General features: G+C 42.7%; 1 protein-coding gene across 1 annotated transcript in view; it reads left to right on the top strand.

The window, feature by feature from the left end:
• The window catches only part of stau2 (staufen double-stranded RNA binding protein 2), an 82,410-nt gene that overhangs the window by 1,615 nt on the left and 58,891 nt on the right, over window positions 1-21,904 (top strand). Inside the window, exons 2-6 of the mRNA XM_071912934.2 lie at window positions 853-1,060; window positions 1,778-1,908; window positions 2,698-2,857; window positions 5,204-5,339; window positions 21,071-21,230. Coding sequence (XP_071769035.1) covers window positions 862-1,060; window positions 1,778-1,908; window positions 2,698-2,857; window positions 5,204-5,339; window positions 21,071-21,230 — 786 coding nt within the window. The 5' untranslated portion in view covers window positions 853-861. The remainder of the gene's footprint in view (window positions 1-852; window positions 1,061-1,777; window positions 1,909-2,697; window positions 2,858-5,203; window positions 5,340-21,070; window positions 21,231-21,904) is intronic.

Here is a 21,904-nt window from a genome sequence, read left to right as displayed (position 1 = left end):
GACCAAAGTCACATTTTCAGTCTTGATTGAATAATGAGTTATGTATTGCATTGCTTTGCAACACGTACACACATATACACACCATTCTATTTGCCTTAATGTGTTTAACAAATGGCCTTACTCATATCGCACAGCCATAGGCCATGAGCTGTGTGCATATGTAATTGCATTAACCAAAATATCACATGCATGCGTGAAAAGAAGTTCATGTAATGTTGCGTGTTTCCCTCGATCTGGTTAACTCTTGTTATGCTGGAGTCTTGGGCCCTCTCTGCTGTGTACCTCATGCAGGCCTACCTCTCTTTGGTCACCTCATCGAATGTCCATTGTGTCGCTCGCTGCTCACACAGGATTCCCTCCTTTTTCCGGGCAGCTTTGCAGCAGTAACATGAGCAAAGCTCCTTCAAATAAAGGTTCATTGTCTGGGTGAATTAACTGCCAGTGGATCAGAATGTGAGATAGGGCGAGGGCTACTCAGTTTGAATTCTGTTGTCCTGACTTTGCCCGCAGGACAACCTGCCAAACGAGACTGAACAGTTTTAATTTCGCAAAAACCATGTTGCGAGCTGTTGAAAGTTTCCTGGCGAAAGTGGCCATTTTGTCTTAAAGCACTGAGTGTGGGTTTGTGCATTCTTCCGTGCGTGTGTGCGGACACATGCATTATTAAGGGCTAATCATGTGTACTGTATGTTTCATTACCCACCTGACTTTTTTTTTTTGCATTTTGTCCTCTTCCAAGAAACCACTCAGTTTCTATTCATTACCAGTCTTAAGAGTGATATTAGATTCAGCCCATGGCCCATCGGACCAATGTGTTTCTTACAAGTTGTTGATTGTTGTGTCTATTTGCAGGAATAGAGCATGGCTCAAGTGAAAGTGCAGACCTCAGCACCCCTGGCTGGTCCTGGCCTCTCCCCTGGAGTTCCCCCCACGGCCATGGCCAGCCCAGGATCCCTGGGTCTGCAGCCCTCCGTCAACGGCACAGGCCCGGCCCCCACACCCGGCTGCCCTGCTCCTTCAGTCGGATATGGGGACGCCCCTGTGTCTGCCACATCGCCAGGTAGACCGCCAACATCATAGATAGAATAGTTTATTTTTTCCCTGGGGGGAATTTAAGTTGTCATTAGGCGCGATCCTAGGCGCGATCCTAGCTAAAATGATATTCCTGATTATTTTTGCAAGTTATTGTGTGATTGTAGGAACAAAATTATTTTATTGCACTCCTTAAATATAGACAGAGGGCAGGAATGCTGTGTGGCTTCAGTCAGTTGTGGAGTAGAGAGGTGCTCATTGAAGTGTAGGGGCAATCTTTGTCACCATTATTTTATTGCATGTTTTGCATCTTATCAGCATCTTGACTATTTTCAAGTACAGCGGGAATTGTAAGTGAAATGATGTTTTTTGTATTGTAGATATGCCAGTATGATACTGTTACTAACTAATCATATATCAAGTAGTATTCAGTATGACAAGATAAGACTGATATACATCCAATCCACAAAAAGGTGCATTATGACTAGACAGTTATGACTAACAAAACAGCCATCAATCTAGGATCATCAATCAATCTAAATTGTTCTTGTGGTCAATGGACTGAGATGTAGTTATGATAGCATTCATAGGATATCCCGTGCCAGTTGTAATCAGTCAGGCAATCAGCCAATCAATGAAACAACATCATTCCCCAGTACATGATACTGATCCATTCATCTGGTTCTCTGTTTCTCATACCATAGCCATAGAGCTGACCATGTGTTCTGCTGTGTTCTGTTTTCAGGCCCGCCCCAGGAGAACATGGCAAACCCTAAAGAGAAAACTCCCATGTGTTTGGTGAATGAGTTAGCCCGTTTCAATAGGATCCAACCACAGTACAAGCTCCTCAACGAGAGAGGCCCTGCACATGCTAAGGTGTGGAGTCGGGACACGGCACTGCAGTCTAAAATTGCACAGAAACATGGTGCATGGAAAATAAGGGTTAATTAACCTTTGGGATGCATACATTGGGTTTTGTTTGTTATTACCCTCCAGCAGTGACAGGGGTTAGTGTTTGGTTTTTAGTGCCAAACTTTTTGCTGACAGCGCACTTGACCAATAGGCCCATGCCGTAAATAAATGTTGAGGCAAACGCAACCAATGAAACACAAAAAGAGGAAATGGAGGAATGGAGGAACATAGGCTTGGATACATTTGAAGAGATTCATTCCAAAATAAGATGTCCACCATTTGAAATATGTGACACGTACTCTTACAAAACATTTGCAGCTTCATAGATTTCCCTATTGACTAAAATTTAAGCTACTAAGAACGTATCTAAAAAGGTCTTAGAGAGTATGTTCAGTTGTATTTTTGAAATAATAATAATTAAACATAGGTGAACATTTTTTTTTTACATAATTGAATAACATTTTTGAATGAAACCCTTCAATCTTAGCTGCTCTATTGAATGCTGTAGGTAATACATGCTAATTCTGGCTAAATACACAAGTGGAGAGCACCATTCTCCCTGTTATTTATCTGTGTAGTTGACTTAAAAGTATATGTTTCATATTTCTGAGCTTTTCATAAATGTATAAATGAATGTTGGTCATGATATATGCAGAATACATGTGACTCTTAACATGTAGGACCCAGAGGGATGTTGGTAAAAATGTAGTAGCTGTGGGGTAATGTCTCTCCCTCTGGGTGTCACTGTTCTAGATCTTCACAGTGCAGCTGTCTCTTGGGGAGCAGGTGTGGGAGGCGGAGGGCACCAGCATTAAAAAGGCCCAGCACTCCACGGCCTCCAAAGCGCTGGCCGAAAGTATCCTTCCCCGGCCAGCGCCCCGCTCCCCCAAAGTGGACATCAACAGCAACCCAGGTACTGCAACCATAACAACACCTCATTGTACTAGTTACTAGGAATGTGTATTCTTTTTTTTTTTAAGGATTTCCTTTCATCTCGCTTGTTACTAATTAGTTCCTTTCATCTCGCTTGTTACTAATTAGTTCCTTTCATCTCGCTTGTTACTAATGTGGTAGGCTTGGTATAGCAGCTGATTTTGTACAGTTACAAAAAGGCTGTTTCACCTGAGGCTGATGGAATTGGAGAAAGACACAAAGCAAGTTAAAACTTGTTTGGCATCAGCATCACTCTCCATGTAGGAAGGTTTTTTGTTTTGTTTTTTTCAGGTGAGACTTGCTCAAATAATTTCAAGTAAATCGAGAGAGGACCTCTACTGAATAGCCTAACTTATGTCTAATTTATAATTAATTTATCCCAGTGGTTGAGGGAAAAAAAGATTTGAGCTTGGTTCTTAGGCTGTGTCTTAGCTGCTGCAGCAGATGTATGCTGTTTGCTGCTCTGGCTGCAGGAGCCAGACAAAGTGAGGTGGGATAATGACCTGTCAGAATAAAAAACGTGGACCCGTTTAGCTTCTCTGCGAGGCTGTCGACTGTGTTTAATTTGCCAGAGCAAGACTGCTGATTGCAGCTGCTAGTAGCTGTACTGTATTTATACTGTTCGCAGTATTTGCAGTGAGACGCATATTTCTAATGAGTGAAATGCTCTCGGACCAAGCTAATTTTTCTCTCGATATGTTCATCTTCTGCGTCAGAACCTGTTCCCATTTTGAAGGTTGTTTTGACCTTAGTCTGTTCGCTCATCTCTTCATTCATTTGTTCGTTTTTCCTTTTAACCCTCTAGATGCCAGAGATTTGAAGTGTTGTTTTCTCAAATCCTATTCCAAAGTGAATATTTAAAAAGTATAGAGTATAAGTATTCAGTATCAATTACATTTTTTTATTATTTTGTCTGGAGGATTACTTTGATCAGCTTGATAAAGTACATCTGTATCTGTATGTGTATCTAAATTCACAACTTGAAGTTACATTTAGATGTTTGTCAGTGTCTTAATTTATTTCAAGATTTTCCGCATTTCAGCACAGCAGTCACCATTAACACTAAGTGTCATGATGGTACCTGCGGTGCCTTGCTCTCTCCACTGTTAATGGAAAGTTTCAACATTTGCTCGGATCTCCTGCTGCAGGAGTTTGGCTTCCAGGCATAGCTCTGTAGCCGCTGCATCAGTTTTAATATCCCAAGTTCAGAACAAAGCCAATGCGGACTCTCTCATTAAAGCAGAAGTGCAGGCTTGTGTTTTATCTCTGACCAAGTTAATACCACCAGCCTTGCCTCACCTCCCCTGCCCTCTGTGGCATTGTAGTAGTGAAGGGCCTAGTAGCCAGCTTTTAATGGGATTAAGAAAGCCCTGTGATAGGTTATGCAACATCAAAGGGAGCTGTGGGGTAAGCAGTGCAGGCCATCAGACACAATCAAACAGCTAGGAAACTTGAGCAGTTTTCAAGTAGAATATAGACATCCTCTTATGTAACATGTCAACTGTTGGTATGGTGTACAGTACAGCTGGAGAAATCAACTGGTGCACTGATATTGTAAAAATTCCATTAATAGTATGGGTGTTGCCAAAATTTGTTCTTCATATGTTGTCATCTTCCTGGTGCAAATGGCTTTTCTGTCAATTCTGTCAAGAGTTAGATGATAGATGATTTATATTCCCATTGGTTTCCAAGATAGATTCTCAGTATTTGTGTTTTTTAACAGTCACACACATCTATGCCAAGCAGATTCACCATTTATGTTTTTTTTGTTCACAGTACAATTATCAGTGTTAATTTATCTCTGAAAGTGTTACAATCAAAATTGCCAGCATTTATGTGAGTCCAATCAATGCTTTTAACACTCGAAAAATTGCTGTGTTCTAAAGAACGATAGGCTGACGAGTTAGTAATAATACATTTCTGAAAAAGCAAAATTGGAGGGAGGGAAGAAAATCTTTATTAGCTGATGTCAGATATAATTAATTTTCCATCCCATTTAAAGACATTCTCATCTGACCTAAAACCCCTTTATTGGTTGTGCCTACACATTAGGTTCTCCATTTCATTCTGTTGTAGCAGATACTTAACAGATGTAGTTCTGTTTAGGTGGTGGTCCTTCAAAAGACAGTTTTGATGAAACATGGAATAGCAAGATTTTCAATATTAATGGTTACGACTCTCGGCACTTGATCTTCATTGCAACGCTTTCATTATCTTGGTTTTAATCTTTCATATTCCTTCTTTCCACATATCACCTCCCTCCTACACACACACACACACACACACACACACACACACACACACACACACACACACACACACACAGGCAGTATAACCCCCACGGTGGAGCTGAATGGTCTGGCCATGAAGAGAGGAGAGCCAGCTATCTACCGGCCCTTGGACCCCAAGCCCATGCCCAACTACAGAGCCAACTACAACTTCAGAGGGATGTTCAACCAAAGGTGAGCTCTACTGTTAACCATCTGAACCCCAAAGCGGTACTCCGACAGTGGCTTATTGCTTCCACAGTTGGAAAGAGTTATGTATGATGATCATTGTGAATATGAATGGCTAGCCTGAGGTGAAATTAACTCCAGTCAGGTTTATTTGCATAGCCCGTAATGCCCGTAACAGTTAAAGTCTCAAAGGGCTACACAACGCTTATTATGAAACAATAAATGAAAACCAAAACCCCCAACCTTAGACCCACAGTGAAAACAAGGAAAAACTCTCTACCACAAATGGCCAGCCTCTCCTTTTCTTGGGGTGGTTACAGTTGCCAATAAAATAGTTTCAACTTGTCTTTGAGCCCTAAATGTATCTGAAATGCTCAAAGTATTGTGTTGTTTTTTTTTAAATGATTGTTTTATTTGGCATTTTTGCCTTTATTAGATTATCAAAGTTGAGAGAGGGGTATGACATGTGACAAAGGTCCTGGGCCAGATTCAACGTCACATTTACATATTATGGGCCTTAGACCACTGAGCCACCAGGACGCCCCAAAGTACTGTGCTTTGAATTATCTCTTTCATTAACACAAAACAACTCTAGATAACTCTGGATAACTGTACATCCTCTGCGCTTTGAGACTTTGATGTTACTTCTGAAGTCACTCCTGTGTGTTTGTGATATTTTTCATGGAGCTGACTCCCTTAGTCCCTTTTCTGTACTCGCATTTATCTTTCCAGTCTTGATGTCTTTTGATGGCCTCAAACAGCATTGTTTCTTTGATCCCACTGACCCAGATGTGTGTCAGATGCCCCTCCGCTCCATATGTTTTCTAAACAGATGAATGTGGTGCCCTCATGGGGTCTCATCGCTCTCAGTCTCTGTCAGCTTTCTTTTTTTTTTTTTTTTTTTGCTTCACCGGAGCCATCCAGCCATTTCCAAAACTCCATAAAAACGCCACAGAGGTTCGATTAATGATCCCCTCTCCCCCGGTGAAGGAATGCGGCGGGAGGACGGTGCCTTCACGTTATTTAAGCCTGTCGATATGCTGCCTTGCCCCCCACAAAATCCAGGTACACTGTGGCCCTCTCAGTTAAGAAAGGGAACGGTGCCATTTTGAGAGGCGAGTAGAGATTCATCAGTAGATGCAATGATGGATAGAAAAAGAGGTATGAAAGTGCTATTCAAAGGAGATAACAGTACCATTTGCTTAATAGGCTAGGCTTAAATGTTGTTTTTTCTGTCCTGGATCTAAAGTAGACTTTTCCTGTTAACAATTTTACTGAGATGTCACCTTAATATAAATATTATTATAGCATAGTATTTTATGGTTTTATTGCTATTATAAATATTATGATAGCATGTAGGGAGGGAGACAAGGTGTTGAAATGGGTTGAGTTTAACCTGACAGAAGTTGAGCTATGTGGCTCCAGGGGCCACAGCATTTCTTGGGCACAGGACAAAATGTATTAAATTATTCGTCCAGGTTAGTTTTATATAGTATATCCACCGAATCATTTTCAGGAGAGACTTTAATCCCCTCCAGATGGCACTGTTTCCTCATTTATAATAGCCCACAGCAGTGCTCTTATAAGGTGTTTGAGCACCCATTTTGTAACAAGCAAGTTATGAAAGTGGTGATTTTATATACAGGTGCTCATGCTTATGGATCTCTCTGCAAAGTAGTCTGTAGGATTTGCACAGTTGTAAGGCTTTTAATAATTAGACAATACTAAACACATGAAAAAAGCATAATCAGAAAAGCCTGCATTTTACTGTTACTGTGTACATAAAGTGTGGCTCATTAACTGATAACGATATATTCTGATACCAAATTTATTTTATTTATTAAAATATGCATGTATGGCCAGAATAAGTTTGTGATACGATTGTGTCTTTGCTCCACAGTTGGGTAACTCAGCCTAGCCTGCAGACAGTCTGGCATCTGGCTTACATCTTCTAGTATTTGATCCATGCAAGAACAAACAGGGGGTGAAAGACAAATGTCTTTGAGGACAAAGAAAATCTGTTTTCCAGCATCTGTCTGTCAATGTCATCTGTCACAGTGATGAGTGTCTAAGACAGCAGAGATGCAGTAGTATCCCTCATGGTCTGTTTTGTTTTCTTACGTCACTTTGATGCAGAGGCTTATCACCTTGGGACTACAGGGAGAGAGAGAGAGAGAGAGAGAGAGGGAGAGAGGGAGAGAGAGATCTGCCAGAAACACAGAAGAGGCATAGAATAGTAGCTTATATCATCCCAAGGTCACTTGCGTTTTCATGAGGTCTCTCTCCTTCACTGTCAACGAGCCCTGGATAAATGAAAGGGAGACCTGCTGAATCTGTATTCTCTTCCTCTGATGACTGACTATGTGGCAGAGTGACGGGCCATATCCACAATCCGTCACCTTAATGATGCTGGAGGGAAACGAAGGTTTCCATATGCCCATGTCCTTATCTATTATGATGAATAAGAGTGATCCGGAGTCATGTTGATGGAAAATGTTACCATTAAAAGGGCAGCCTGGCTCTGATTCATCAGCGCTCTAATCACCACCTAGACCAGTATTGATTCATTCAGAAAGCGCCCTGATGAGAAAATATGGTGATAATATGAAATGTGCATTTATCAGCGTCTTAATGAATCTTATTTATGGTGAAGGGTCTGCGCTTAATTTCTTACCATCCAAGTCCACCTTTAAATCAGCGATTCATCTTATTATTATTACTTAATCACATCATTGTTCTTCCTCAGATACTGAATTGGCTTTGATTCTCAAAATGTTACAAGTGTTTTTAAACTGACTCAATTGTTGCTGGGAAAGTTACTGAGCTGCTATGAAACATTATATGGAGATTTAGTCCACATGCTTCACAGAATGATCACCGAGTAAGGAAAACACTCATATTATCAAGATGTAGAAATCTGGTTACATCAACCCCCACTGCGCGGTCAGTCCCCGACTCCTGTGTTATCATTGGAACACCTGATTCCGATGACTCATTCTGGGCTCCTCCATCCCGTCCATGGCGCTCCCAGTTTCCCCCTGCTGCTCTTGTCCCGGGGGGGGCGCGCCCGCATCCTGCATTCTGTCAGAGTTGGAATTTGGATAGGCCTTTCCCTGTTAGAGCGGAGCAGAGCAGTCTGCGGCCACCCACCTCCTCCCAGCCCTCATTTGGTTATGACAGTAACATTATGTCAGCTGGAGGAACAGCAGGCTGAATGACTGGGGGTACTTTGCTGTGTGACATTTCCTCCTGTGATGATGGTCCGATACTGAGCGGGCCATTGGTAGTCCTCCTGTCCCGCTATAAAACATAGAGGAATGCTGGGTCGCCCCTGCGGCACGGCATCAATCCCTAAAGTGTGCCAGATTGGCCGGTCTGGAAACTTGCATCACCACTATGCTGCTAGTGTATCTCTATTTACTTTTTAACAAAGAGCAGAGGGAAGGTGGATGCAGATGTTGGCTAGTCATTTGGTTCCCCTTTCCGAATATTTCTGTTTTATCGTTTGTCGTTGAATGTTAATTTAATATTCCAGTGTTGCTTTTAGACAAATTACAGATACACAGGCAAATCAAATAAACTCTTATGCTATTGGATGTATGATTGAGTGTTGTGGCCATATTTACTTTATGCTCAGATGACTGTATTTCAGCACAGTGCATTCTCCTGCTTATCTCATTTATCACGAAAACATGTTTTCCTTCTTCAAAGGAAAACGAAAAGTAGCTTCATGTTTTGTCTCATGACACTGAAGTCTGGGGCATTTCGACACTTTTTTTGGGGAAGAATGCTTATTTTAAGCTCAGAATCTGAAGATGGCTCTTGTCTCATCCCATTTCTCTTTCATCAGTTTTACAAGCATGCGATCTGAAAAGAATCAAATTGCTAGAACAACAATCTCTTCTGCATCATGTCTTTCGTAAGCTTACCATTTGCTTAGCATTTTTGTCTGTTATTGTCACAGTGTAAATTTCCCTGTGTCTTTAATGCACACTGGGGATGGGCTAAATGGTTGATAACTTATGCGTGTTAATATCAGCAATGTCAAATACCTGTGTGTTTGCTGAGCCTGAGCCACCTTGACTATTGGTTGTGGTGTGTAAAGGGTTAAAATGCATTTGGGCTGTGTTCTATGCTTGACCAATAGCTGTGTGGAAGCATCCTTGGGGAATCAATGACAAACCTTACATGTGCCGTAGTGAAGGTGTGTGTGTGTGTGTGTGTGCATGTAAGAAAGAAAGATAAAGAGACAGTAGAGATGGAAAGATACTAATCCTTGGAAAAAGCATACCCTCCTTACGCCCGGAGGACATCAGAATAACAGCAGACAGTGAAATTGCAGTGCAGATACAAAGAGCGCACACACCAACAGACACACACACACACACACACACACACAGGTGCACTTTGTCATCTACATCTCCAATTAGGCCAACCTAGCTTGCTGAAAAGACAAATCTGCCCATGAGCGCATTTCTATATTCAACATTTCCTCTCATCTCTACCTATGTAGAGGTATCCGATACCCTCTGAGGTCCTCTTCACACTCACAGTCACTCTCTCTCTCTCTCTCTCTCTCTCTCTCTCTCTCGCTCTCACTCTCTCGCTCTCCCCCTCTCCCCATCTCCTTCTTTCTCGCTGTCTTTCTCCCACTCTCAAGTTTATTTTTTTTATAGCCCACTGGCCTGTAGGGCTTGAGAATCTCATATAGCCTAATCGGGACACTGTGTGCTCTTCTGTCCACTTAAGCATTCCACGGATATGATATCTACATCCATTCCATCTTCACCGCTGCCCAAAACAAAAGGGGGCTGCCAAAGCCCACAATTTAATAGAAACTTCAGAGGAAGAACGTTTTATTGCATTGCCTTTTTTTTTTTTCATACCATCATCATAGTAATAAACCATCTGGTTAGATCAGTGAATCAGATGCATGCAGTCAGATAGTGCATAAATTACCATGGGCGGCATGCCAGAACATAGGCGAATCTTTCCAAATAGCACAAATGGGTGTAAACTCATAAAGCAGTGTTTTATTGAGGGGGGGTGGAGGAATGGAGCACAAGTCCAGCATAAACAAATGTTTTGGACGGTTTGTGCTTGACAGAGAGCGAGAGGTCCTCGATGACACCGCAGTCTGGCCTCTCCTCTCATCTCCTCTTCTCTCTGTGTGTGTGTGTGTGTGTGTGTGTGTTTCTTGTATTTGCGTGATGTGTTGACTGCAAGGTGGACCTGATGACACAGAGGTTACATTGGTAAAAGCACCTTCCTTTATTCTGCCTTATGTATGTCAGTGTCAGTCAGAGATGAGTGGGCGTCTCCGGTGAATAGAACACACACACACACACACACACACACACACACACACACACACACACACACACACACACACACACACACCACTCAGTTGTGTCTGAAGTTAGAATGGAGAGGGGACAGCTGTTGTGGACAGCTTCCAGTCTTTGATACACACTACCCGGCTTCTCGCTCTCCACCACCATCCTTTTATTAAAACTAGGATTCTGCTATGTAGCCCACAAGACTCCCTTTTCCTTTATCTGTTTCCAGTTAGTCAGAGTGAATATTGTTGTCACTGGAAGTTACTGAGAAATGACTTTTTTTGATGGCTTAGCATGAGTTTTTTTCCAGGAAATCAGCCCTTATTTTCTTGCCGTCTTACTCAGAGGGATCTTCCTCACCCCCTGGGCAGCTTCGCAGGCTGAGCAGTAAATGCCTGACAAGAGAAAGGGACTGATGTTTCTGTCTGCCCTGAGTTTTCTAGGGATGCTCTCTCTTAGTTTATTAATTAACCAATGAATTAACTAATATGTAGACTAAGAATCTTTAAGTCGATTATTTTTATTTTTTTGCTAGTTATTTGGAAAATGCTTGGAAAATTTATGTGCATCTCTGGCACCTCAAAGGTATTCAAATGTGAATTGATCTTTGATGCACACCCAATATGAAATTACGTAGCTGCCTTAAAGGGTAACTTCGGTATTTTTCAACCTGGACCCTATTTTCCCATCTTTTTGTGTCTAAGTGACTAAAGGGGACACGAAACGGACTGCAATGTAATCCGACGGGGCAAATCGCACCGTCAATGTACGTCCACTAAAAGTGCTTGTTTTTGCCACTGACAGGCTCAGATTGTTATTATAAGTGTCTGACAACATTATGGAAAGGACCCTACAGAGAAATGAAACGTTTTTCTTTACCTTTCGCTTGATCCGGTCTGTGTGCAACCAAGTCTCGCTCAAGTCTCGCGAGAGTTGAGTTGTTGCAGGAAGTCCGGTCTGTGTGTAACTTCCTGCAACAACTCAACTCTCGCGAGACTTGTCACGTACATTGACGGTGCGATTTGCCCCATCGGATTACATTGCAGCCCGTTTCGTGTCCCCTTTAGTCACTTAGACACAAAAAGATGGGAAAATAGGGTCCAGGTTGAAAAATACCGAAGTTACCCTTTAAGTTTCAGGGGGACAAATTACAAGCAACTGATTTAATTAAGGAGTCAATTAATTCAGACTATTTCATCAGTCAACAAAATCATGTGACTAATTGTTGACTAAGTTACCGATAGCCCTAGAGATGTCTATATATAAAGACAAAGGAAAATCATTTGCGGTCAGAAAGGCTGTGTCATCAGTAAGGCAGAGAGAGAGCTCTTTAACAATCTGTTAGCATAAAACTCAAACCAAGTCAAACCTATTTAGCCCAAACGAATTTATAATATTTATTTTCAACAAATGCCACGGGAGTGGTTGGAGTGGGTTTTTTTTTAAAACAAAGCAGTTATTTGCTCCCTTCTTAATGACGATGTTCGGTAAAACAGCAGGTCGTAATGTAATATTCTTAATGAGGACAGCAGGGTCTGATTTAGGCTGATCCCCAGCCAGCCCTTCCCCTCAGCCGGTGCCAAGTCTAACAGTTGGCACTAGAAGGGCACAAGGGTTAAGAAGGGTTTTTGTGCTATGAATGTCACATCGATGCACACATGGTGTAATTGGTATGCACACTTGGACCAGCTTGTATTACCCGCTGATATTATTCCATGCTTAAGGTGTCAGTCTCATCCTTCGTGCAATGCACATTTTCAGTCAAAAGATCAAAGGATAAACCAAACACCAATGGCTGTTTTTACTACTAACCAAGGTCAAACCACCTAGTTGGCACATTTAGCGATACATGTAGCTTGTTCTTAAGAGGGTTTATTTTTTTGTCCTGTGGCGTGCTGCCTGTCAGTTACAGTGCTGTAAATCCAGTTAACGGCTCCAGATTTTGGAAACAGTGCTTTGTGCAGCTTCATGTGCCATTATGACTCAGCAATAAAGTGCGAAGGGAGGGTTTGGGGAAGGCTCACACGTAGCCCATGCCTTCTCGTGAGCCAGGCAGGGAAGGCGGGCTCAGAGACAGCGCACTGATTACAGTGCTTGGACAAAGACAGCTTTAATCTCATGTTCAAAATTGAAACCATAACAAATGGTAAAAGGAATGAACACTGTCAATTTGGGAAATTTAATTAAAATACGTTATGAAACCTTTGGGGGGGTTTTGTGCACTGTCTCAGCTAGCCGTGCCTGATAAATAGCTATTGTCGGTAAAGGCAATGATATGAGTTGTCCAGATGAGACACCGCACCAGCTGTGTGGAGCACATGGAGACTGGGCAGTAGAGGAATATGAGGTAGTAAGTAGATGGATCCCATTAAAGACTTTTTTGAAAACCAACAGAATGTTAGTCTTTAAGTGCGAAATGAGATGTGATAGGAGGACAAGGGAATGACTGGGGCATGGTGACTGATTGAAGGCTTAGGATACATGTGAGCCAGTTGGCACCTTGACCTATCTGATGTGTGGTGATATCCATTTGAATACTCAAAGCTTTCTTACCACAACTCCACCATAAGATTCTCAGATTCGTATTTTGTGTGGTCCACCACCGATGGTTTGACATATGACTATGCACCATTTATAATAAGAAAGGTGGAATTCTTCACCATTACTGTAAATGCATGTAGTATCTCATCCTGATTCTGACAGTTTGTTTTAGAGTGCTGTTCTTGCGAGGAAACATTCAATCCATAGCCGCTTTAGTGGAGGTTTGACTGAATAACGCTGCTGGTGGCCTCTCTCTGGGACCACTACACGCACACACACAGACGCACACACACACACACTTTCTCACTGTAAAGATAAATCTAAATATAGTCAACATTTTCTCTTATTTAATGATATAGGTGTTTGTTGGAAACCATTGATGATTTAAGACCCACACTCTTGAAAGGCCTACTTACCAAGCTACACCCACTTCTAGAAGCCTTTAACTTGATAGCCTTGGTTAGTTTATGGATTATTTCACACTAATAAGTCACATGTTGGCTCATTTTTTTTGTGTTGAATAATTGTATTGATGCATATCCATACAATCAGAGACTGTTGAGAAAACACTTTATGTTTGTGTGTGCACTAATGGCTGTCAGTTCTCTTGCACCACCTGCAGGCAAGTGTGTCCAAGGCCAGCAAGAGGTGGCTGGCAGACACACAGTGTTTTGATCATGACCATCATGCCAAACATGTTGTTTTGTTCTGTTTGATTCCCATTTACTTGCCTTATTTTTCATTTATTCAAAACACCCTATGTTGGATAATTTAAATCAAGACTGTACAAGGATGAGAAGTGGACTCATTTTTGCACTGAAACAACCTTGGACACTGACTTATTATCATATGTTAGGAACATTGCCAGCCATTTCCCACTGTGGCAAAGGTACTTACAGGATAAGAAGCCACTACACACTCCCTCACCCCAGCCATCTCCCAGGGGTGCCCCCCCCCCCCCCCCCCCCCCTCCCCCTGTTCCTTCTGTGTCTCTTCTCCATCTGCCCCGCTGCCCTTATGACAACTGGTGTTTTGAGCTGTATGTTTACTAGATTGCATGGGCTCCTTTCTCACACCAGTATGTATTCTCTGCATTAGCATTTGCAAGAGGCAGAAGGGAAGGAAAACAACGAATGATGGAGGCAGGGAACGAAGGATGGAGGGAGGGAGGGAAGGAGGGCGAGAAAACATGTAAAGGTCTGGCAGGAGATAGGAAGTAAGTGCAGCTGGTGGAAGAGTGAGCCTGTCCAAGTTTCGCCGCTTCTTTCTTTTTTTTTTTCCCCCAGAGCTCTGTCACCCTTTGCTCCCAGCGCAGCCCCGTCCCCTTCACAAGGCACCGAGCCAGCAGTGTGTGTTTGTGTATGTGTGTTTGTGGTTTAGTACATGCAAGTGTTTGTGTTTGCGTTGTGCGTGTGTGTGGCCAGTAGATGTCTACAGTAGGTGGTCAAGCTCAGTGCTGCTGGAAGACAAAGTGAGGCAGTACACTCCCTCCAATCCTGTCCTGTTATTTGTCTGTGTGGTCGGCCTGTTTTTTTTTCTCCTGCCTGCTGCTCTCTGCTGCAGTAGAATGCATCTGTGTACATCCTGTATATATGAGAAGCACGCAAATGAGCTTACTTGAAAGAATCCTGTTGACGATTTGATAATGAATTGCCATATCAACCAAATTTGCTTGGTATTTGTGTCTGAGTGATCCACTTTTTTTGTGTTTTGGTCTTTGCGCTTTGTTGACTGTGTATGCGTGCATGTGTGCCTCGTGTGTGTGAGACCGAGTGAGTGAGACTGAGGTTGTGTATAATGTTGTTGTAGTCCTGCGGTTGAGTAGCGCCCTACTTGGCCCCAGTCTGAAAGGGGACTGTCCCAGTGAGGGATCGGCCCTGCAGGTCTCAGTCTCCCACAGCAGCATCCATCTCTGCTCTCTGCTCTCTGGGCCTCTGGCTCCTCATCTGGGTCATCTGAGCATGCCCTTTTGTTGAGGAAAATACATCAAGTCTTGACAATGGCTAAGTTGCGGGAGCTGTTTTTATTTTTTTATATAAAGAAAGAGCTGTAATGTATAGTTATCATAACTGCCAACCCACTGTCCATCAGTGAACGCCATCAAAAGGATGGATTCAGATTTGGCCAAACATAAGCAATGCGCCACATCTAATGATGAACTCTCAACATTTAATGACTGTTCCAACAGTGAAGCCTGCGCCTGCTTTTTATTCATTGTCTGATATAAAGTGCTTACTTTCTCTACATCTAGAAATCATAAAGCATACGTATGCAAATGACACATTCATCTATGTCTGTGCTCAGACAAAGAACCAGGCTGCTGTAACCTCACTACTGCAATGGACAAAATAAAAATGTGGTTAAACTGGTAGACTGTGGTGTAAGATTACAGTATTACTGTAAATATACAATATCAATAACTGTTGATTCCAGACTAATGTTTAGGATCGCTTACGGCCTTTCTCCACCGCTGCCCAAGAAGTTCGCTTCATCTTGCCAGGACAACACCAGGGATATGTCTGAAAAGTTGATTATTTGATGGAGAGATCATAATCAGCTGTCAAATCTGGAAGTTGATTTGTCTTCATTTAAACATTCTCTCTTCAAACTTTTAGTTGGACTTTAGAAAGAAATGAAAGCAATTCCTGTGTTTCACAATTGTGAATGCAAGCTGAATGGCCTACAAACAAAACTACATCCACTGAATTCAATATAAATACTTATAATGACACTGTAATACATGGCAGACTGACAGCAGTTGATAAACACTGAATAATATTGAATATACAGAATAGAGTCAGTGGTCCTGCACAGCTCAATAGAGCATGGCACAAACGGAGGAACAGGGAGGGTTAGGGGAGGAATTCCCCCTGGGGTCACTCATCCTAAAAATGTATCCTCTCATTAAATTTTAAGATGCTTTGGAAAAAGGCATCCACAAATGCGTATGTGGAGTTCACAAGAATCTGGACCGGTTGTGCACGCATTTTTCCAAGACAATACCAGGACAACAGGAGGTCCAAGAAGAGGGGACAGCTCACCAAATGATTCAGAGTGTCTCAACTGTGTAACACTATAACTACAGAAACAGAGCAGGACTTCAAACCTAGCCTTAAAGAAGCAGCTGAGGGGAGTCCACCCATGAGAACATTAAAAGGCATGATACATTTTAATAAGATGTACTTTATATCATATGATACTAGGCTATTTAAGTGTGATATTTTTTCTATAATATTCTCTCATATGAACTGTATATCGATATGATCTACATGACATTTGCTGCCTGGAATGTCTTTTGCAGACACTTTCCTGCTGCTCTGGGCTTATCGGCCATGGGGAAATTAGTAGCTATATCTGGTGCAGTATTTTCTTGTGAATGGTCTTCATTGAAAGTCAAATGAGCCACTAAATAATTAAAACTTCAAGGTAGAGGATGAGAGGTAGGCTGTTCAGTATAAGAACAAATGTACCATATCTAATGGGAGGGGATTAGCTCTTTTTTCCCCATGCAAGCACAAGCACTTAAAAAATGGAAAGGAAATAGTTTTCCATGCCACAGGAGAAAATGGTTGCTAGCCGAAATGTCAGCCTGTTGTGTCATAGCGTTAATTGCAACGCTGTATCTCCCATTTCCTAGTTTGACTGTGTGTGGGCTGGATGACTCCAGAATCTTTGAATGTGTGCGTCTGTCTGTGTCTGTGTGTGTTCGCGCATGTGTGTCTTTGAATGATTAAGATGAAATGGTAGCCTTAACCAATGTGGCCCACATTAAAGAGAGCTGCAGGGAAGCTGCTGCCTTCAAAGTCAAATTCATTACTCACTGCTGAATGCTGATGAGTTATCATTTGATTGAGTTACGGCATCAGTCAGTTTTTCTCTCTCTCGCTCAGTCACTCATCCCTTAGTCACACCACACACACACACACACACACATGCACACACACACTGTGGTGGTTCTTTCTTTCCCTTTCGCCAGTCTCCACACCCTCCCACCAGGTGTCCTGGTCTAGAACCCTCTTTGTAATAATAATAATAATTGATAACACAGAACAGGCAGAGCCAGCCAGCGTGTGATGATTTTGTATTGGCCACGGTGCACCGACGTGCTTTTCCTGCCTTTTTTGTCTGCATGATTTTGACGTGTGTGAGCGAGTGTGTGTGCTTGCTTGTGTTCTTGGCTCACTTGCTTGTGTGTAAGCCACTACTTTCCCACGTTGTAGAGTAGGGTCTCCCACAGGCCTCCTTCCATCTCCCGCTCTCTTTCTCTCCCTCTCTCTGTCTCTCTCTCTTAATCTCTGTCGCTCCCTCTCTCTCTTTCTCTCCGTCTCTCTCTCTTTCTTCCCTCTCCCTCTCTCTCCCTCTCTGCACCTGTACCCAGCGCTCCAGCCCCAGCTGCTCCCAGCCCGGCTCAGCCCTGTTGGCCGGAGCCCATGTTGCACTTGGCATGTCCTCTGAGACCCTGGGGCCACACTTGACGTGCGAGGGCCAGGCAGGCCCCGCCCTGGGAAGGCCCCCGTGGCCAGGAGGAGCTGAGAGGAGACGGATGAGAGGAGGGCTGTGGGCCGGCGGAGGACCTGCTGGAATTCTGGGAGTGAAATGCTGACTCATTCTTAGGCCAGCCGGGCAGGAGACTGGGGGAAGACATGAGGAGAGTGAAGGAAGGGAGTGGGCTTGTGAAGAGAAATGGCAGTTACAGATGTGTTGAAAAGAGTTCTCTCGTTTATAAGTTCACCTTAAGCCGGGCCATTTGGGACTCAAAGTAGAGAGGCGGCAGTACTCACAGTGTAGCTTTGTCTGTCCACTGTAGCCAGCAGACTATTTTGGGAAAAAAAAAAAAACTCCAAATCTTATCTCCTAGCCACATTGAAGCAGACATACAAGATTTATTGAATTAATTAGTTTAGTCCCAACCATATTTTCAAGATAGCTTCTAGACAGTCTTTTAACAGGCCTCCTACAGGCCATGAAAACCCTTGAAAATTTGAGAAAAATATAGTCTTTGAAGGTAGATCATGGATATACTTATAACAAGGTACATGGCACTCAATCATTAAGGCCATGGTCTCCAATCATGTGCCATGGAGGGCCAAGACTATGCAGGTTTTCCTTCCAACCAAACACTTCACCACTTCTCTGGTTGAAGGTGTGCTAATCAGTGAAATTAGATGTTGGAGTGAAAACTGCAATACTCTTGGCCCTCCATGGCACATGATTGGACACCACTGCATTAAGGCTTGTAGAGGTTTTTCTGATATAAAAATGTTTCAGCTCCCAGAGCAGGCCCTCTGTAGCAATTTGTCATTTGTAATGTATTTATACAGCAGATTAAAACCCTTAACTATGTTGTCCAGATATGATTTACCTGGATTACATTTACACTTGACATTGAAATGCATCTCTGGCATATCAATCGCATTTATCTTTCCCTCGCAAATCGCAGATTGACACGCATGTCACTTCCCCTTTTTATATCATACATTATATTTACATCCTACTATGCGAACTGCTGGCCATCTGTTTGATTTGCATGCGCTTCCTGGTTGGATCTGCACGCAAAGGTTTATTTCCATTTACATAGTTGCTATATGTGGTTTGGAGACGCATTGCATTTACACTTTGTTGTTAATGTGCATTGTGTCTGAGGCCATTTTTTTTATTTGTTTTTTATTTGAATTTTATTTGATAGGGACGATGCAATTTAACATAGTTCTAATACAGAGCATGAAACTGATGTGCTGCACAGACAGTTTATAGCTATTGCTAATTTTCAACTCTTGTCCCTTTTCTCGCCCCATTTCCGGAGGTGGTTTGGGTGATAGGATTTTAAATGCGTCTTGAGTGCATTTACACTTGGATTTTATGGGGTTTCGCTCTGTCCTAATACAATCTGATCACCCAGGAGGCATGTTAATGCCAGGTGTAAGGGAGGTGTATGTCTAGAATGGATAGTTTGACAATATTATGTTGACTCAACAAGTCAAGTCAAAAATCAAAGTTTCCTGTTGCCACTGATATCTGTTAGTATCTAGCCAGTTTTGAGTCCTTGGATTAGACAAGACCTTACAAGTCATTAAAAGTCCTTGAATTTGATTACTGTATAGGTGTGAGCCACCCTAATTGAGCCTAGTTAAACAGTAATATAGTGTGCATCCATCCTAACATGGTTGGAACAATGCTAGCTGCAGCTCCATCTGCACTCTTTATATAGAACTTCTCTGTATTACTTATCTACTATGTATCTAGGTTTCTCAGCTCAGTCAGTATCTGTTGGTCTGGGAAGCAAAAGTTGATTGGGACTTCATGATAGAATACTGAACTCATTCCCATCTGTCTATGAGATATTGAGATATTTGGGTCAGCTGAAGGTTGCGTTATGAAAAGACACCTTGATCAACTAATGCAGTTGAGAGCTTCAGTAAACATGCCACTGTTTTGGAGCACACACTGGTACATATTTAGCATTTCTGTGGATATGATTTATCTTCCATTCTCCACCACACTTTTTCTGCAGTCACGGAGGAATTTTTGTGATGTAATCGTATTGAGGAGTAAGTTATCTTTTTTTCTGCCTCACATTTTTGAGCTTGTCCTTGTACCCCAAATCCCCACATGCACTCAATCTGGTATTAAATCCCATGTCTCCACTGCTGCTGCTGCAATGCCAGATAGGATGTTCTGGAATAGCTGCAAATGAATAGATGTGTATACAGTGAGGGAAGAGATAGCTGCGGTTCTGTGAAGCTTGCTTTAATTTTCTCCGGCATGTAGTGAAATAAACCTCCACCACATGCACTGACTATTGATTTTCATTCTCTCATAAAAGGCAAATGCCTTGACCAAACACGAAAACATCAGCTGTCTCAGAATACATTCTGGCATCAGACTCTGGTCAAGTCACCATTCCACGTTATGCATTTCCGTCTGCCACATATGGTCGCTGTATGTGCTTGTGAATGTGCGTGTATATTGGCAGTGAAGAAAGAGGAAAGGGAGGCAGATATTAAAAAAGTTTGGATTCTTCTCTCGTTGGCTTTCCCACTATTTCTCTTTCCTCCTCCTCGACTGTGCAGACATTCTCAGCCATTCTGCCCCTGACCCAGGAGGGGGTATCGCACACACGGACTCGCAGACCCCTAAATCTGCCCGGTGACAGCTCAGTCCCGCTCTGTCAGGGCCCAGAGAAAGAGAGGAAAATCTATGTCCAGGGCCAGAAGAAAGAAGAGAGGATATATATGTCCCCGCGCTTTGTTTGGCGTCCCCGCGACGAGATCCAATAGCAAGACATCAGTCAAGTGGCTGGCCAACAGGCTATTGTGATGTAATTGACCCTGATGAAGTGGTGGGCCTTTAATTTGGGACCCGTGTGAACATTAATAACTGGGCTCATAATGTTCAAGCCTCTCCCTTCCCTTTCTTTTTGTCTCTTTATAAGGCAGGGATAAATCTTTGCTTACAGGGCTGAAGCAGCTCGGAATGAACCAAGAGCAGAAACAACTACTTAATCAACTACTGATATGTTTTTTTGACTCCTGTGCAGGTGTTGTGGGTTAGCAGGTAATGTCAGAATAATGTTGAGGTTTTGTTTTTTTTAGGAACATGCAGCTATTTTGACAGCGTTCTCACATATTCCATCAGAGGAGTGCTGACCTGCGGCTTTAACTCTGGAATTCGAGAACAGCTATCAAACTGTCTTGGGTTTGCTTTGATAATCCTCCCACAAACTAAAGCCTTAATTTTCTTTCTCTCACTTCTCCTGTCCCTTGTCTCCCATTATGTCTTTCTCCTTCTCTCTCTCTCACTCCCACTTCTTCCCCCCTCCCTCCTCCCCCCCTCCGTTTCGGCTCTTGTCCAACCCAGGTACCATTACCCTGTTCCTAAGATCTTCTATGTGCAGCTGTCTGTGGGGAGTAATGAGTTTATTGGCGAGGGACGCACCCGCCAAGCAGCCAGACACAATGCTGCCATGAAGGCCCTGCAGGCCCTCCGCAATGAACCCATCCCCGAACGACCACCACAGGTAAACACACACACACACACACACACGTAAACACACACACAGAAATGCACACACTAGGTCTTTAATTGACTCCACTTTTTGCAGCTTATATCAACATCTTGTCTATTTTCAGCTAGAGAGAACATGCTAATGAAATGTTTTAATATTGCTGATATTCTGCAATTGTTAATGAGGAAACTAAAATCGCAATATACAACCATACATGATTATTTGTGCCACCCTCATACACACAGACACATGACATGTTTCAGCCTTATGAAACCTCTAACCCCACTCCATAGACCTGTTTCCATCCCAACCTGTTGGTCGCTCATTCATTCAGCTTTTAGAAGGTCACCCTCTACTCCAATCATCCTCCAATCATTTACACCTCATCCATCCAGCGCTGTTCCCACCCTCCGACTGTTTTCACCTCAGATGACTGTCTCCCCGCTCGCCCCCTTCCCCTGTCACCGCCTCCTTCAAAACACTTTCCCACTTGATGAAAAGTCAAGGGATTTGAAGTGCTGATCCGCTGGTGCTCTTCCTGGAAAGGCTCTATTAAATAGTGTTATACTGTTTTTCATTTTTTTTTTTTTTGCGGTCACTAAGTTGTCTGACTGCTTTACCAGCTTTCATCAGATTGAATCCAAATCCACCTCAGCCCCAATTACTCTAATGTATAATTCAAGCCA

This window comes from Centroberyx gerrardi, chromosome 22, assembly GCF_048128805.1.
Source record: "Centroberyx gerrardi isolate f3 chromosome 22, fCenGer3.hap1.cur.20231027, whole genome shotgun sequence".
In the NCBI taxonomy this organism is placed as follows: domain Eukaryota; kingdom Metazoa; phylum Chordata; class Actinopteri; order Beryciformes; family Berycidae; genus Centroberyx; species Centroberyx gerrardi.
The sequence above is the reverse complement of the archived record's forward strand: the minus strand, read 5'-3'. Positions and strand labels throughout refer to the sequence as shown.